We start from the raw sequence: 13,425 nt of genomic DNA on the forward strand, positions 1-13,425 counted from the left end.
TTCCTCTTATCAATCAATCCAATGTCGCGCTGTGATAATCAACTTTCAGGCTCAGTTTCATTTTTTTCCCCTGTAGAAGGCTGTCCCAATTCGATTGTTTGATTTATTTCTTTATCGAATGCTTGTGAGGAACAGTCATTGTCTGGTGCGGAAGGTAATACAACCACTTGATTTTGTCTACTAATCTGATCATTTCCAGCCTTGTGTGTTTTGTGGTTTTTGATCAGAAATCCTTTAATCAATTTCGACCTTTTGACTACTGCTTCCTGTAATTTGGCTTGTTTTCTTTTTGCCGTGCCACTTTCAAATTTTTTCATTGTCACCCAAAACTAAATGGAAAAGGAATTGGTACAAAATTATGTAAGAGACTATTTTAATAATTTTAATAATAATAATAATAATAATAAAAAGACAATTGTCTTTATTAATGTATTATTGTTAAAAATAAGATTGCTTCTAAATAACATTGTGATAACTTTGTCAACAATTTTAATATGTCTAAAACATATGACAAACATTACAGTTACATGCAGGGTTGTTACAATGTAGAGGTGTTCAACAAATTGCTCAGGTAATTTAAATATGACTGTTTTATTTTATAGAACTTCTAAACAAACGACTGAATCCTTCTCGTGCATAAAAAAGTTAGTACAATAAGTTGAATAAATTTTTTATTATACATGTTAAAAAAAGATATATTTAGCTTTTTTAAAAATTTTGCCCAACAAAAGTAGGCCCCTTGAACATTGTAGGCCCTAGCCAATGGCCATACTGGCACCCCCTCTCTCCTGGAGTGGCTGCCAAAAGAGAGAGGCCTGGAGCCACCACTAGTAAGAGGGGAAGAGGGAGATTCTCAGAAGTGGGGGAGAAAAAGGGACGTGTTAGGCACGGTTGGGGGTAGAGAATAAGGCATGCTGCTAAGTGGGTGAATGGGAGAATCTGTTCAGTATTGTTTTATTGTCCTGGCTTCAGTCCACCAACTTCGATATGTACCCAGAAATATAATGCCACACTTTTCCACTGATTTTCTCCTGTTCTTGTCATAATAAATTCTGACAAATTCCCAGGAAAAAATTAAAAAATAAAAACCAAAAATGAAGGTCCCTAACTATATTACTTCCATCTTTTCACAATCCAACTTATCATTTTTCTCCCTCAAGTTTAACTCCTTTTCAGAATTGATTGAACAAGAGATGATCTCTTTATCTCAGTTATATAAATGCATTAATGCTATTCAGAGTCTTACATCTTTGACAGTCCTTGCTGACGTCTGAAAAGAAGATTGTTTTATAAATTTTACTTCTAAAGACAAGGTCATGTGCACTCTTGTATTTAAGAATGTTGCTTAAATATAGATCTTTATGAATTGCAGCATCAGTTTCTTCATAGAATTATTATTCCACCTACTAGGGCTAAACATGTTTCCTTCAGGTGAGTGTCTTAAGTGTAAAGCTTATTTGCGGAGAGTGCCCTCAAATTCAAATTTTTTGGAAAAGTGTTATTCAATATTTGGGTATGATCATCATGAAAGTGGTGGGGATTTTTTTTCTCTTCAGTTTTGTGTATGGAACCACTTGCATAAAAATGTCTTAATTGGGGAAATTTTATAGGTTGTTATCTAAAGCATATTTAAGAACATAAGAAATTGCCATGCTGGGTCAGACTAAGGGTCCATCAAGCCCAGCATCCTGTTTCCAACAGAGGCCAAACCAGGCCACAAGAACCTGGCAATTATCCAAACACTAAGAAGATCCCATGCTACTGATGCAATTAATAGCAGTGGCTATTCCCTAAGTAAACTTGATTAATAGCCGTTAATGGACTTCTCTTCCAAGAACTTATCCAAACCTTTTTTGAACCCAGCTACACTAAGTGCACTAACCACATTCTCTGGTAACAAATTCCAGAGCTTTATTGTGCGTTAAGAAATGTATATATTTCAGTTGTTTGAAGGATATGCCTCCTGTCTTTTCCAGCTGGAAGACCCAGATGGTTGATATGGTTTACATAGAATATTGCACAACTCTAAGCAGAACTGCTAAAGATTATGCTATTTTTTTTATCTGATTTGGACCCTCTTCATAAATAACTTACTGGAGGATTATTGAAAACGAATGCTACTTCGGGACAGTGCTCAGAATCATGTTCTGATGTAAATTAAATCACCTCAGGGTTAATTCCATATTTTAGTATGCAGTAGGGATGTGCAGACCAAAGGTTTATGTTCATAAGTCCATAAGTCGAAAGGGGGGGTCAATTTCGGTCAATATGGACATATGGAGAATTCCATAAGTTGAGTCTATGTCCATACGTGCACCGATTCCCTAAATAAAAATTTAAACCCCTCACCCTCCTTAATCCCCCCCCCCCAAGACTTACCAAAACTCCCTGGTGGTCTAGCGGGGAGTCAGGACGCCATTTCTGTACTCCTTTGCGAGGAGCACGTGACGGCGTCACGTCGGAGTGACGCGGACGTCACGTGATTCCCCGCGCGTTCGCTCCGGGACCCTCGTTGGACCCAAAAGGAACTTTTGGCCAGCTTGGGGGGGCCTCCTGACATAGCTATGTTGAATAAGTTGGAAATCCGATCGTTTTCGCCTCATCACATTTTTAAGTTAAAAAAAAAAAAAAAAGTTGTGTTTTACCTATAAGTTCAAAACGAATGCACACCCCTAGTATGCAGTACTCTTATGTTTGTTTCTGTTGTTTTTATATGTTCCTGTTTAGGTTTTTCTTTATGGGTGCAGCAGGAGTTAAGTAAATAAGTAATTGTAATAAAATATAATTTTACAATCCTACTGTGAATTGAACCAATAAAAATGTTGAAACAATATATTTATAAATGATTTTCAGAAGGCATTTGACAAAGTCCCTCATGAGAGGCTTCTAAGAAAACTAAAAAGTCATGGGATAGGAGGCAATGTCCTTTTGTGGATTACAAACTGGTTAAAAGACAGGAAACGGAGTAGGATTAAATGGTCAATTTTCTCAGTAGAAAAGGGTAAACAGTGGAGTGCCTCAGGGATCTGTACTTGGATCTGTGCTTATATATATATATATATATATATATATATATATATATATATATGATCTGGAAAGGAATACGATGAGTGAGGTTATCAAATTTGCGGATGATACAAAATTATTCAGAGTAGTTAAATCACAAGTGGATTGTGACACATTACAGGAGGAACCAGCAAGACTGGAAGATTGGGTATCCAAATGACAGATGAAATTTAATGTGGACAAGTGCAAGGTGTTGCATATAGGGAAAGATAACCCTTGCTGTACTTATACGATGTTAGGTTCCATATTAGGAGCTACCACCCAGGAAAAAGATCTAGGCATCATAGTGGATAATACTTTAAAATAGTTAGCTCAGTTTGCTGCAGCAGTCAAAAAAAGCAAACAGAATGCCCAAAAAGATTACTACTCTCAAAAAATCCATAACTACCAATATGATGTGAAAGCCCTCTTCACTTACATCTCTCTCCTGACAAAGTCAGCACCCCACCCCCCCATTCACAGACATCGATGCAAAAAAACAAATGCAATGAAATGGCAACCTTCTTCGATACCAAAATCAGCAACCTCATCTCAGAGTTCCCCTCTTTCCTATACCTCCCACAAAATCTCATGCATTTCCCTAGACTCCATCAAAACCACCTCCATTTCTGAGATATCAACACTTCTAAATAAAATGAAACCTTCCACCCACCCCGAGGACTCTATCCCCACAAAATTATTCTTCTCCATTCCTGACATCATAGCCAAACTATTATCAGAAATTGTTCTCTCACCCAGCTGCTCTGAAACAAGCCATCCTCAAACCTATCTTAAAGAAACTGAACCTAGACACCTCAGACCCAACTAACTAAACTTTTGGAGAGAGTAGTCAACCTGCAGCTTATTGATCTCTTCGAAACACATAACCTCCTATTCCCATCTCAATTTGGGTTCCGGAAATTCTTCAATACAGAAACCCTTTTACTATTCCTAACTGATACCCTCCTCAAAGGTCTGGACAAAGGCCAATTATTTATCCTCACCATGCTAGACATCTCCTCAGCGTTTGACACCTTCAGCCATAACATCTTAATTGACCGCCTTACTGACATAGGGATCTCAGGAATAGCCCTGAGTTAGTTTGCATCTTTCCTGAACAATGGGTAACAAAGTTAAAGTTAAAATGGGTAGCCCCATTAATGATTCACATGGCGTACTACAAGGAATCATCCCTCTCACCCACCCTTTTCAATATTTATCTCCTGCCCTTATGCCAACTCCTTGCCGACCTTGGACGTACTCATTTTATTTATGCTAACGATGTACAGATACTCATCCCTGTCACCGATTCAGTACCCAATGTGCTTAAAACCTGGAACAACTGCCTCTCCTCAATCAACTCTCTTCTCACCAACCTCAAGCTAGCCCTAAATACATCAAAAACGGAGCTCTTTTGCATCTCCCCAGCTCGCCTTAACCCACCTCCCTCTGTTTACCTTTTTCCTTTCTCCCAACATGTCAGAGATTTAGGTGTCATTCTTGACAACCATCTCAGTCTTCAAAAATTTATCAACAACACGACCAAAGACTGCTTTTACAAATTGCAGGTGCTAAAGAAATTAAGACCTTCACTACTTCACGACTTCCGGACAGTCCTCCAGGCCACCCTTTTTACTAAGATTGACCACTGCAACTCTCTTCTCCTGGGCCTCCCAGCAGCCTCAATCAAACCACTTCAAATGCTGCAGAATGCAGCAGCAAGAATTCTAATTTAACTCATGCAAATCAGATCACATCACCCCAATCCTCAAAGACCTCCATTGGCTCCCGATCCCCTCCAGAATCCTCCACAAGAGTCTCACAATTATCCACAAAACCTTGCACAACCAAAATATTCATTGGCTTAATGACTCCCTTCAATACTGCACCTCCAACAGACCCACCAGATCCGCTTATAAAGGATCCTTAACCACATCTGCACACAAACTCACCCAACTTATTTCCACCAAAGAACGTGCGCTTTCCTTAGCTGGTCCATCATTATGGAATTCTATGCCTTCCGAACTTCGCCAGGAACACTGCACAGCTACCTTAAAAAAAAAAAAAAAAAACTAAAGACCTGGCTGTTCAAACAAGCCTACACTTGAACTTTATCCTTCCTCCATATCATGTTCTTCCCTCCCTTAACGCCATTTCACATTCCTCCCCCTAAACTCCACAAGCAATTGTAATATAGTGTGTTTCACTCTCTTATTAAAACCTTTCCTAGGTCTCCTGACCCTGTATATTTTTCTACTCTCCCCCAGTTCCTCTACACCCCTGTTAAATGTAACTGTATTTTTCTCTTAGTTCAATTTTTACCCCCCCCCCCCCCCCCCCCCCCCCCCCCCCCCGTTACCTGTAAACCAATGTGATATGTCTATGAATGTCGGTATATAAAAGTTTTAAATAAATAAATGTTAGGCATTATTAGGAAGGGTTCTTATGGCCTGGATTAGCCACTGTTGAAAACAGGATGCTGGGCTTGATGGACCCTTGGTCTGACCCAGTATGGCATTTTCTTATGTTCTTATGTTCTTAATATTAGAAATAATTAGGAAAGGAATAGAGAATAAAACAAAGAATAACAATGCCTCTCTATTGCTCCATGGTGAGACCACACCTGTAGTACTGTGTACAGTTCTGGTCACCGTATCTCAAAAACTATATAGCTGAACTGGAAAAGGTACAGAGAAGGGTGACCAAAATAATAAATCGGATGGAACAGCTTCCCTCTGAAGAAAAGCTAAAGAGGTTAGGGCTCTACAGCAGAAATGGGCAATTCTGGTCCTCGAGGGCTGCAAACCAGTAGGGTTTTCAGGATATTCTTAATTAATATGCATGAAATAGATTTGCATATAACTGAGGCAGAATACATGCAAATATCTCTCATGCATTTTCATTAGGGATACCCTGTAAACCAGACTGGTTTGCGCCATTGAGGACTGGAATTGCCCACCCCTGCTCTAAAGCTTGGAGAAGAAACAGCTGAGGGGGAGATATGATAGAGATTTATAAAATCATGAGTGTAGAAGAAAGGATAAATGTGAATTGTTTTGTTACTCTTTCAAAAAAATACAAATACTCAAAGATACTCGTCACGTTAATATGTAGCATATTTAAAATAAATTGGAGAAAATATTTTTTCACTCAACGATCAAGCTCTAGAATTCATTGACAGAAGATGTGATAAAGGCAGTCATTGTAACTTGGTTTGAAAAGGATTTGGAAAATTCCATAAAATACAGGCCCGTGCTAGCTGTCCAGTGTTCGTAGCTAGCCTGGAGTGGCGCATGTGGTCACTGCTCCACCTTTTCCACTGTATATGAAGGAGCCTGCCCTCATCTCTGCCGGACCCTCCTCCTCCCTGTTTCCCGATGCGGGTGATGACAGAGGGCATGATGACGTGACTATGGTTGCACAGCCAGTGGGAGGGGAGGACCTGGCGCATTCCGATGACGGGGGTTTTAAACCACCGCGTGACTTACCCAGCCCCCTGTTTCCAGCATCCGGAGTCAGTTGCACAGCGGTCTTCCATTGCAGTCTTCCATCATGTCTTCCTCTCGTGCATCAGTGAGGGGTCGTGCACGTATGCTGGAGTTGGCGGCTTAGGGGCAGCCTGGTAGCAGCCTCATGTCGCTGTTGCTGAAGAGGGGACAGTACAGCAGTCTAGAATTGTGGTGGCTGGAGGCACAGAAGTGACTGCCAAAAGTGTAGCAGACCTGAATCAAGGCAACCGGTTGAGGGGTAGAAGTAGCAGCCCAGAATCGCAGCAGCCTGAGGGACGGAACCAGCCGCCCTGAATCGCAGTGACCCGAGCAGGGAAAGAAGCAGCAGAGACACAGAAGCAGCAGCCCGAACAGGAATAATATATACATGGCTTCCAATACTCAGTGACACACTCTGAGATTGAGGGGCACCTACACATCTTCAAGTAGGCAAGACGGGCACTTCATTCTAAGGGGAGGTCCAAGCAACCACCTCAAAGAGTGTGGCCAAACATACAGATCGACCATTGGATGCAGCAGCAACAGTCCACAAGAGAAATAGGGCCAGATGGGCAGCCATAGCACAAGGAAGGAAGCTGGGGCACATTATACCTGAGATCCATCCTACCTCCAGCTGAAGGGGATTCGAATAGGGAGGCAGCATGTGAGCAAGCTGCAGCCTCTATGAATTGGGATGCAGCATCTTATATCCAGGGTGGACTGGCGCAGTGGATGGGACCATGGCAAGGGCAGCAGGCAAGCACCTACTATGGAAGCATGCAGTGGCCCTGAGGCCTGCATGGGGGTCCTGTGGGCCATCGACAATGCACCTTCCACCATTGCAGGGATCATAGCTGTGGCCAACAAATGTGCATCCTGTATACCTGGGAGCTTACCCCTATGCACCCTAAACATTGGGGACCTTAGACTGGACCCTCTCAGTGGCAGCTGGGCAGCACAGTACAGGATGTTGTGAGTGGATCTCTGTCGACTATGAATGTGACTCCAGGCATTTTTGTTGCGCCCTGGGACAGACACCAGACAATCAAAGAAGATGAGCCATCTCTGGCCACAAACAGCAGCAGGCAAGATGCGACAGAGTAGTTAGCCCGGCAAACACAGGGTGGATTTTGCTGGCCCGATAGAAAGACAATCATTGTTACTACCAATGCATCGGTGAATCAGAACAGTGGAACCCTGAGTGGAAAGTCGGGGCCAAGACCAGGAGGACACCGTGATAGTGCAGGCAGAGGGTAAGAGAAAAGGTAAGTCTGGAACTAGATGAGAGAGCTCCTCGGACAGTACCTCCAATGCTAGTTCTGCCAGACCCTCCAGTGAGGTGTCAAGAGGACCCTCTGCCCGTACAGTACTTCTGCAACTTTGGGAATGTTTCCCAAACACCCTATGCAAAAAAAAAATTGAAAGCAAACATACATAGATATATTCTGACTTTTGGAAGGAAGAAGGGAGCGATAGGAAAAAGGACAATAAAGACAATCTACCACCAGGCACAAACAGTCTCGAGGAATATCAATTGGATGAGAGCTTTTATGAGGATGATGAGCGTTATTGTCCAGAATGACCCTTATTGAATTATGTTAACACCATTTTAGAAGCCTATAAAGAGTACAACGGCTATGCTTGGCTTAACCACATCAAGCGTTTCTGGGACAAGATGGAAGAAAACTGATTCATGCCCTGGGGTATACAAGATGTTGGTCTCTGACTCAAGCAGATGACAGACAAGATGAGTGATGCTGGGGCACGAGGTCGAGCGGGGCTGAAATCCAGTAGCACACTGCCGAAAGCAGCCAATGCAGCGGCGGGTGAGAATATGTGTTGGCAATACAAGTCTTCATGCAGCTTTCAGGACTGCAGGTTTCAGTATGTTTGTTCCATCTGTTTCATTGCCAAGAAGGCCAGTACCGGGAATATTGTGAAAGCAAAATGAGCCATCCATTTTTAGTTAATTAATTTAGGCACAATATTGCCATGACTAAATAGATACCCCAGATGCTATGACACAACCAAGCTCACTAATGGTTTCCAGACGGAATTTATTATACCATTTCAGAGAGATATTAACAACCTTGACTCATGTTTATTTATTTATTTATGTATTGGTTTTTATATACCGACATTCATCAAAGATATCACATCGGTTTACAGTATAACAGTAACTTACTCATGTAATGCGTTTGACATAGAACAGGCAAGGGTAAGTCATCATAAACTGTAACTGGGAGAGAGGGGTGAACTATATACAGGGGCTATATACATTGAACTGTAGAATTATAAACAATACCGATTCTATACAGATTGCAGAAGGGACAGAATGGACTGCTTAAGCTAAGTGTTATATACATTGCAGAAAGTATATCCATAGCAAAATAGGAAGGGATATGAAGGATTCGGCTGTGTAGGCTGGGGAAGGACTGAGATAATCAGGTAGAGAGCTTTTGGGGGAAGATAGGTGTGAAATGGGTAGGAGTGTAGGCTGATTGGTGCTAAGTGTAGGCTTTTGTGAACAGCCACGTCTTAAGTTTTTGTTTGAATGTTTTTTGGCAGTCCTCCTGGCGCAGCTCTACTGGCATTGTATTCCAAAGGGTAGGGCTGGCAACCGAGAGCGCAAGTGCTCTAGTGGAGGCCAGGTTGGTGTAACGCACCCTCAGCAGTGCAATGTCAAAACATAGTTCAGCAGAAAATTGAGAAGGAGATGGAGTTGGGCAGGATGGTGGGTCCTTCTATAGATTCATTTTTTGAAAGGATGATGCTATCACCATTGGCCGTTTATTCCAGAGGAGGAGTCGGGAAAATATAGGCTCATACAGAACCTGTCTTACCCAAAAGTTGCCCTGTGAATGACTTATCTGCCCACTGAAGAATGCATGGTGCAATACGCCTCATTCAATAGCGCCATAGCCCTGCTGAGAGAATGCGGTGAAGGAGCCCCAATGGTTAAGAATATCATTAAGTCAGAATTCCAGTTTTTGCCTGTTCACTCAGTTTCCCATTGTTAGGATTAAAGTTTCATGGACAGTACTATTTCGATAATGTATTCCAATGGACTATCTCCTGATCCATCTTCATCTCCTTCCTTCACTGGGTTGTGACACAACGAGCTGGTACCAACAACTCAATCATTACCTCAATGATTTTTTATTTGATGGGCCAGATGAGTCTGAAGCTTGTGCTATATTGTTACAGGCATTCCACGAACTAGCCAACGACCCACATGCAGTCTTTGATAGGTATCCTGAACTTCATATGCAAGGTGATACCTATGGGCAGGGTTTTCCTAGGGAGGTTGGTAGCAGCAGCTACAGGGGTTTACAAGGCCAAAACACTTTATATGGATAATGAGGTATATGAAGGAAAACCTAGCCATTTGGATATCATTCATCGAAGAATTCAATATCATTTCCATGTGGCAGGAGCCTTCTGTTTCCAGCAGGGACTTGGATGTACACTCTGATGCCTTGGGGGTTTTGGTCTTTACTGTCAGGGTTCCTGGTCTGCTGCGCCCTTTCTGGTATCATGGGTTGCAGCAGATTTAACCCGCAATGTCACATTTGAGTTATTTCCCATAATGGTTGCTGTGGAGATATGGTGTTTCAAGTTTCGGCACAAACAGATCATTTTCTGGTGCGACAGTTATGCTATGGTTGACATTATTAATAGTCTGCCAGATGCTGCAGGGTCGTAGTGCTAATAAGAGAAATTGTGCTGACAGGTTTAAGACTTAAAACTGCAATGCAGGATGTCATGTCCCAGTATGATATTGCAGATGCTTTGTCCAGAGCTAAATAGGATTTATTCCGCATGCAGGTTCCAAATGCAGACAAGGCTGGGATCCCAGTCCCAGAGCATCTATGGAGGATTGAACTGCAACCGCGAAGAATTTCTTCCAGAGATCAGTAGCACTCGCAACTTGGATGGCTTGCCAGGGTTACGAGCTTCTGCGGAGCTTCTTGGCTGGTCACAGGTGGACTTCGAGACCCATCCCTGAAGACTTGATTGTATCTTGTATAGCTGAGGCAAAAGATATGGGTGTATCTAGGGGGCTGTTGCTAATAATCTAGACTGGTTTGCAATTTTTGCTAAGATGCAAGGTTGGGGAGACCCTACCAAGACCACCTTAGTTTAAAAAACAAAAAAAAAAGACTGGATGGGCTAGAAAAGTTGGTATTTTGAAGGATTCATGGTGCCCTATGACATATGATATGCTAGTAAAGTTATGGCATATCCTGTCATCCATTTGTATATCCGAATTGGAAACTTTATTGTTCATACTCGCATTTTCCCTTGCATTCTTTGGTGTCCTCCGCATTAGCGAGCTAGTGGCTGGGTCCAAGTCTGACACTGGCGATAATGGAATACTTCTTAAGAATATTGAGATCAGGGGTTGGGCAATCCACAACATGGTGGACGGGTCCAAGAGGGACCAGGCCAGACAGGGTGCTACACTCTGTTGCAAAAGGATTGAATCATTAGCCACTTGCATTAGCATTTGAGAGCCTACTTAGACAGCTGCCCTCTGCAGTTGTATACTTCTGCTAGTGCACACAGACAGGATGCCATTGTCCCGATACCAGTTCTCCACAGTTTTCAGAGCAACACTGAGCTAGTTAGGTTTCAGTGCAAAAGAATTCAGCACACAATCCTTTGGAATAGGTGTGGCCACCAGCGCAGTACAAGCAGGGCTTCACACAGAAACAATACAGAGAATCGGGAATGGAAATCGGCTGCTGTTAATTCATATGTGCATTTGGATTTAGTCAATATTTCTTATGTTACTTAATCTCCTTTTTAGACTTGCTCATGAAGCGAAGGAAGGTTCGGATTGTGGGACATTCCTTCATGCATTGGGGAGCTCGGAGGACACAAGACCGCCCCTATGGGTTTCATTTGGGTCTGGCTCCTTTGTGGGGTTCACATTTCATGGTTGAGCAATCGTGATATGCATGACTATCAGCCCCCTTTTTTGCCAAGCCATTATCTCCCTCTTGCCCACCCTAGTGCAAGGGATCAGCCTTAAAGATTAAGAAATATGAGTATTTAAGGAGGGTGATGGGAAACTTTTGCAGTTGCATTTGTGGGAGGATGCCTGTTTATTTCTGCAATAATGTGTGTAGATAGATGACATTAAGCTAGGTCCTTAAATTATTTTTTCATTGTTATTGTTCATTGTCGCAGCTAATAGGGAGGCGAGGTGACTGAGCTGGTGGACAGTTTTTTAATGGCTGGACATGTTTGTTGGGCCTTCACAGCTAGTAGTGGCAAAAATTGTGGGCATGGTAATGCCTGGTAAAGGGCCTCCTTGATTGGCATGGCTGCCTTGCTCGCTCCCATGGCACACGGTGGAAATAGGGGGCAACTGTATTATAGTGACAGGGGTCCGGTTCGGGTACACTAGATAGAAAATTTGGGTCATGTTGAAATCTGTAGTAAAACTGGCTGCGGCCTTTTTACACCCAAATCTATTTAGTGTGGTCTCATTAATTTGCTTCCTGGGGATGGGTGCGAAGGGGGCAGCAGCTGTTGATGCATTTACCACTGCTGCCAGGTCTAAACCTTATTAACCTGGTAGACTTGGGGAAAGCCTCTTCCAATCCCTGGGTATTAGCATCATGGGATCTGTCTACTATTTGGGACCTATCAGGTACTTGCGATCTGGATTGGCCACTGTTGCAAACAGGATACTGGGCTTGATGGACCCTCGTCTGACCCACTATTTCAGGTTTTATGTTTTTATGAACAACTTTTAAATGTTAATGACTGTTTTTTTCACCATCAACTTGAGCTGGATTTAAACTGGTGACTCAGAGGTGATAGACTTTGGAACCTTGTGGCAAATTTCTTGAAGCTACCTAGTTTGCCACAGCATAATCTTTAAATTTCTAATGTTGGTATTGCAATCTGCAAAGAATTCAGTAACAGCAGACAAGGGATTATTCTAATAAGAAAATGCAAGTTTTGGAAAGTTGTAAAGTTGTCGAATATTAAAATTCCCTCTCATAGATTTAGGTTTTTCTCTTGTACATGTTTTGTTTGCTACATACATTATCATTAATTTTTATTCTTTACTCATAATTTTGAATTTTCAACATTTTTATCTAATTTAACATTTTCATATTTTTCAAGGTCCCCAGGTGCATCCAATTTTTCAGCTTTACCAAAGATCTCTCCATCTCTGTCAAATAATTATAACAGCATCAACAACAGAAAGTAAGCATCTCACCTCTTCGGAGCTATTCATTTAACAGAACTAACTATATATAGTTTTTAAAAAAATAACACTGTTCCTTGTTTTGCAGGATTTTTTCTTTCTGCAGTGCATTCTGTTTTGAGTGCTCTGCTGCCTCTTGCCATACTGTACCAAAGTCATAGGAAAGGGGAACAGTAATTTCTAGTATTATAGTCAAGGCCATGTAAACTGTAGCAGAAAGAATTTGCAGTTGACTGCAGAACAGCAAAGAAGCCAGTAACCATGCAGCTGCTGCTTCTCATTGGCTTGGCGCAGGCCAGTTGGTCGAGTCTGACATCCCCTGCCTCTCCCAGTCTACTGCATATTTTACTCCTTCCTCTACATGCCAAAATACATTTATTTGTTTATTTCAGCAATTTATCACACCCTAAACCAGAATGATTAAAGGTTAATTTTATATATGGTTCTTTTTTAAGAAATCTTACAGCAACTTGAGGTGAAATGGGGGTTTATGTGATTCTGTGTTATGTGCCCCAAGGAGAAATACCTTTCCTTAAAATCTCCAATGCTGTTTTGGCAGTGTTAATACTGACTGGGGTAAGATTTTGCAGTGTCCTACAGTCCCTGGCAGCTGGAATCTTTCTTTAATGTCAGCTAGGAATGGATCCAGGGATTGAAAATAAG

General features: G+C 42.0%; 1 protein-coding gene across 7 annotated transcripts in view; it reads left to right on the plus strand.

The window, feature by feature from the left end:
• Nucleotides 1-13,425, plus strand: part of USP15 (ubiquitin specific peptidase 15) — a 401,393-nt gene that overhangs the window by 135,950 nt on the left and 252,018 nt on the right. For 6 of the 7 annotated variants that reach the window (XR_003858618.1, XR_003858619.1, XM_029615760.1 and 3 more), the window contains one exon: nucleotides 12,678-12,761. The exons of the other annotated variant lie outside the window; for it this stretch is intronic. Coding sequence is in view for 3 of the 6 variants with exons in the window: in XM_029615760.1 (XP_029471620.1) it covers nucleotides 12,678-12,761 (84 nt within the window). In the remaining 3 variants the exon portion in view is untranslated. The remainder of the gene's footprint in view (nucleotides 1-12,677; nucleotides 12,762-13,425) is intronic. 7 annotated transcript variants of the gene reach the window in all.

This window comes from Rhinatrema bivittatum, chromosome 9, assembly GCF_901001135.1.
Source record: "Rhinatrema bivittatum chromosome 9, aRhiBiv1.1, whole genome shotgun sequence".
NCBI classification, from domain to species: Eukaryota; Metazoa; Chordata; class Amphibia; order Gymnophiona; family Rhinatrematidae; genus Rhinatrema; species Rhinatrema bivittatum.